This window comes from Natrix helvetica, assembly GCF_964273705.1.
Source record: "Natrix helvetica genome assembly, chromosome: 1".
Taxonomy (NCBI): Eukaryota; Metazoa; Chordata; class Lepidosauria; order Squamata; family Natricidae; genus Natrix; species Natrix helvetica.
This window is the reverse complement of record NC_138548.1, coordinates 172,925,886-172,931,202: the sequence shown is the minus strand read 5'-3', so window position 1 is coordinate 172,931,202 and position 5,317 is coordinate 172,925,886. Positions and strand designations below refer to the sequence as shown.

Sequence of the window (5,317 nt, the reverse complement as noted above, 5' to 3'; positions counted from 1 at the left end):
GTATGTATGTATGTATGTATGTATGTATGTATGTATGTATGTATGTATATATATATATATATATATATATATATATATATATATATATATATATATATATATATATATATATATATATATATATATATATATATATATATATATATATATATATATATATATATATATATATATATATATATATATATATATATATATATATATATATATATATATATATATATATATATATATATATATATATATATATATATATATATATATATATATATATATATATATATATATATATATATATATATATATATATCCTTGTAGATACACCACCGAATAATCTTTCACATATAGTTTTAGAAACATACTGATGATATAACAACTGTTGAAAGCAAGGTGAGCAAGTTTGCAGAAAACAATACTTTTTATGAAGATGTAATCTGCTCTGTCTCTCTCTCAAAAAAAAAAGCAATGTCACCTAAATCTGACTGCCCCACTGAAAATAACCAATGCAAATTTACAAATAAAATAATAGAGAGGAGGTAAAGTCTACAGGACATGAAACAATCAGAAGATAAACATCACTGTAATGTTAGTTTTTTGGAATGAGTGGTCTCTCGTCTCTCTTTTTCCAGATGTTTGTTTTGCCATCTGTCTTAATTAGACGTGGAATTCCCTGTTTCTTCCCAGGGGGAGGGCTAGCCTCATGGTTTTTTGCCATATTTTTTCTTTTAGGCATCTCTTCCAGGAGCTCTTGCTCTATGATGGGGTCATTACTTCCTTCTGGCATGTGCTTCACAGCTTGATCCTCCGGGGTGGAAACCATGGTCCCACATTCACTGGTACTCAGATCCAAGTCTTCTAGGTAAAGTATCTTAGAATGCTGCGTGCTTTTAATAAAGGTTTTCTCCCTCTCCAATTTTCGACTTGGATTATGCTCATTCATGTCCACACCTGAGTCTAAGCTAGTATCATTGCTCTCAGTCTTCCTGCCCTTCTTGAGATCAATGAATGAATGCCTCACTTGAGCTATTGGTTTGCCATCCAGTGACACAAACCATGCTCTTGGATGTGGACACTGTTTTCCTTTTGAAAGCTCCAGTAAAGTTTGCTCTGAAATGCCCTGAAGTTCTGATGAAAATGGTGTCATCACCACAGCTTCATTTAATGTTCCTGGGACAGAAACCGACTCCAGCAAGCTACTAGTGTAGCGGCCCCAGTTGGCAGTCTGGGGAGACAAGCTTTGTTGCCTATCTACAGCCACTGTTTCATCTCTGGAAGTCGGTTCCTGCAAGAGAGCGTGCATCGGCATTTTGGGCAATGTCTGGGTATAATTTTCATGACTCATACTCTCCATCACAGGGGTATAGACTAACTGTCCTTTTCTTGGTAAAGTAACTGACTTTGCAGCATGCAGTTGCTCCTGGGAGTGAAATAGCTCAGATGTTTGAAGCATAGCACCAGGCTGACTATATAGATGTATTAATTGTTCTGGGAGGGAAGAGAGCCCATAGATTTCCTCAGTCATTGGGAGATACTGATTCTGTTCTTGTACATTTTGGGAAGGAGGAAGATTTCCATTGAGGTGTTTAACTGGCGAAAGATGCCTCAATTCTGTTTTGGCTTCCAAGGACTGGGGGGAGCTCCTACACTGGAGATTTTTAGCAGAAAATTGATACGGAGTACCTTCTGTGTAAACTTTAAAACTGTCTTGGACTTTCCTCTCCTCACCTTCAGCTGAAACCCGTCTCTGGGGGCTATAAAATGCTACTCTGGGTGAATACAATCTAGATTTGTCCTCTGGCTTCAAAGACCCTTTGGCTGCATCAACATGATTTATGTGAGTTGTTGAAGTTGTTTGGTCTTTTTTTAAAATGTCTAGTTTAGTAGGACTTTTCTTTCTCTTTTTTGGATGGCCACATTTATCCCTAAAAAAAGAAGCAAAATAAAAAGGAAGTATTAAAACTATGCTTTAATATAGATCAGTGCAATTAGTAGCAATTGCCACCAGGCTTATTTATATATGTAATTTACAAGCTTTCTTTCTTGTATAGGAAGAAAACATCCACTTAATTTTGGATTTTGGATTATATATATAGTACATTCATCAGGATTCTTCAAAAACGGTATAAAAGAAGCGCATTTCAGAACAGGTAGGGTGAATTAGCGTTTCCTTTAGGCATAGAAAGTGGGCACAAATTGTAAATCAATTATCTTTCAAAAGCAGAATCAACCTGAGCACTAATTCTATGCTTTCGAACAATGTATACTGTAATCAATTATGTGTTGGGGGGGGGGGTGCATTACCATCATATCCTGTCTTACCTGCAATAGCAAAGCAGAAGTGCAAAGAACCCAGCAATGATGGTGACAGTGCCTCCTAATATTGCCGTGAGGAATACTGTGTGGTAGGTGGTGATATCTTTAGTAACTGTTGTAAGAATGGAATCTGTGTTTTTAATCAGAGAAAGAAAATACAGGGAGAGATGGAGAGAAGTTACCGGTTTTTGCACTAGCACAGACTGAGCATTCCTATATTTTTCAGACAGTGTTCTTCCTTTACATCCTGACACTGGCTCTTTCAGCAAACAAAAGGAGACATTGCTGCAAGTCTCCAGCAAAAACGGAATAGAGAGGTTCACATCAGAAAGCATGAGGTCCACAATTTATTTATTACAGAAGCAGTTTAATGGTATGCAAGATGCCCTGAAATCAGTTTCATTCATTGTCTCAATATTGATGGGGTTCTACCTCAGTCAAAATCATTCAAGCAACATGCCTACAAGTAGTTCACAGGTGCTGTGGCCCGCCAGCAGCAGAGTCAGACTGCGAGGAGGTTGGGGAGGAGCATGGGTCAATCCTGGAGGTTGAGGAAGGCTTGGACGAGGGCTCTGTGTCAGAGGCAGAGATGGGGCCAAGGCGGTTTGGCAGTTCTCAGTTGCCTTCAGAGCTAGAAAGCAGTGAGGCAGAGGAACAGCTGGAATCTGTTCCCAATGCGTGCATTTGCAGAGCTGCCAGAAGAAAAGAACAGCTAAGAAATCAGGGTCGACTTGGAAGCAAAGTCACAGGTGGACAGTGAATGGCCTCTCCCATAGGAAATAAAAGAGGAGCAAAAGGGGAGTGGGCTTTTGCAGAAAACAATTCATTCGTTCGTTCATTCATTTCAGGAGTGTGAAGATCTGTCCGTGAATCTCAGAGACTCTGTGCCAAGTCTTTCCTTGCACAGCACTGAGTTTGGAAAATATTTACATGGCAGCTTTCCAAGCTAGATAAGGTCTGTGGTCATAACTTCACCTTTGAAAGACTGTTTACTAGACCTTTGCTGAATGTGAAATGAGAGAAATTCACATTTGTTTAATAAAAAAGGTTTTGTCAGGACCAGGAATCTGCTTCATGCTTTTTGGGGTTACAACAGCAATTGGGATGAGAATTTGGGTTGCTAAGCAATGTGATCATAAAGTGTGACATCACACAAACTTCATGGTTTAGCAACAGCAACCTTAGCAGTCTAGGCTGCTGTTGTACCCTTAAGGCAGCACAGGTTGTTAAGCAGGAAGAGGTGGGAGTTCCAGGCAAAGAAGCCAGTAGGTGAGAGCTGCAGGAGAGAGCTATGAACAAGTGGGGAGCTATCACAGGCAAGTGCTAAGGAAGGGAGGCAGGTGTGTAGGTGCAATGGAGGGCACTGCAGGGAGGCACTATGGAGTACAGGTGGACATCTAGGCCAGCACATGGGCAGGTGCCACAGATGGTTATTACAGAGCACACATGGGGGTACGGGTGCCACAATTGATGGGAGGTGCCACGGGTGTTATAGAGAGCAAGCTGGCGAAAAAGCAGTGGGAGCAAGAATGATTTGAAACCTGCTGGCTTTTGCCATTGATTTCTGCTTGTGGGAAAACCAGCAGGGAATGTCAGAAACCATAATCATGTGACTGTGGGCACCCTGCAACGTCATAATTGCAAGCCAGGCAGTGGGCACCTGGGCTGCAATCATGCGACCATGGGGATGCTGCAATGGCTGGAACTCCAAGGAATGGTTGTAAGTCCCCCCACATTCAACAATGTCATGACTTTAAATATTGCTGAATGAGTGGTAATCTGAGGGCTACCTGTATATAGAGAGCATTAATCTAACAAGACACATAGATCTGGGTCATATTATACAAGTAAGGCATACTATATTCACATGCACTTGTCTGTCCTGCTGAGGGTTTGGTTCACATTCAAGCAAAAATTTAATATACAACCTGAGTAGACTGGATCTGAGAGTGAAGCTCATGCATATTCAATTTTGCAACGTGTACTCTAAATAGGACATTGCTTCACTCTAGGAACTCTTTCCTAGGCTTCCGTTAGAAATTGAATTACCATGTGATGCTAGATGTTTACTAATATAAATCTGTGCATATCTTGTAATATCTAATTGCATTTACTTTGGCATCATCTGGTATATTGCAATGTATTATGACCCAAAGTCATATTTCATAAGCCTAAAGAAACTTCACTTTCAACATAAAAACAAGAGAAAAATCTCATCATCCCAATTAAATTTGGGAAGAATTAGACTTCTAGGTCCTGTGTTCTGACTTTATGAAAGTAATAAAAATTAAGGCAGACATAAAATAATGTCAATTTCTCCAGTTTTACCTCTGGTTCCAGACAACGGGGCTGCTATCCAATATCCCAAACTTGGAGCAGTATATGTCCATACTAAGTGATCATTGATGTTCTTTACCATTCCCAAACCACGATTAATCCAAGCACCTGGTAAGACCCAAAAAATAAAATAAAGTAAGATGCTTTCTTTCAGACTTTCAACTAAAAATGAATAAATCAAAAACTTTAGGCAACTCCTTTATACTCATAATGATATACCATATTTTTCAGACTATAAGACGCAACAAGATTTTGAAGAGGTAAGTAAGAAAAAAACGTTTTTGCCTTCCCTCAGCCCCCAGCAGCACTTGCAGGCTTCAGCAGGTCTGTGGTAAGGCAAAAAAGCCTCTGTTTTTGCAGGGGCGGGGCTTCGAGAGGCCAAAAATGGCTGTATTTTGTGTATAAGACGCACCAACATTTCCACGCTCTTTGGGGGGGGAGTGCACATACTCTGTAAAATACGGTAGTCATAATGGTAGAGGTAATCATATTAGAGGTAGATCCATCTAGTCCAACATTGTTTTTCTAAAAGTAATTAATGATGTACTTACTTCTCTATTTATAATACCTAGAATAGGTAGTCTTCGTTTAACAATTGTACAAAGTTAGGATGGCCACATAAAGTACCTCAGGGTATCATACGATCATGTGTTGAGCAGACCAGTTT

At 39.3% G+C, this 5,317-nt stretch overlaps 1 protein-coding gene across 1 annotated transcript in view; it reads right to left on the bottom strand.

Annotated features, from left to right (window-relative positions):
* Positions 1 to 300: 300 nt before the first annotated feature.
* Positions 301 to 5,317, bottom strand: part of FAM171B (family with sequence similarity 171 member B) — a 40,656-nt gene continuing 35,639 nt past the window's right edge. The window contains exons 6-8 of the mRNA XM_081936560.1: positions 4,642 to 4,758; positions 2,320 to 2,443; positions 301 to 1,922 (exon numbers count right to left, since the gene is read on the bottom strand). Coding sequence (XP_081792686.1) covers positions 587 to 1,922; positions 2,320 to 2,443; positions 4,642 to 4,758 — 1,577 coding nt within the window. The 3' untranslated portion in view covers positions 301 to 586. The remainder of the gene's footprint in view (positions 1,923 to 2,319; positions 2,444 to 4,641; positions 4,759 to 5,317) is intronic.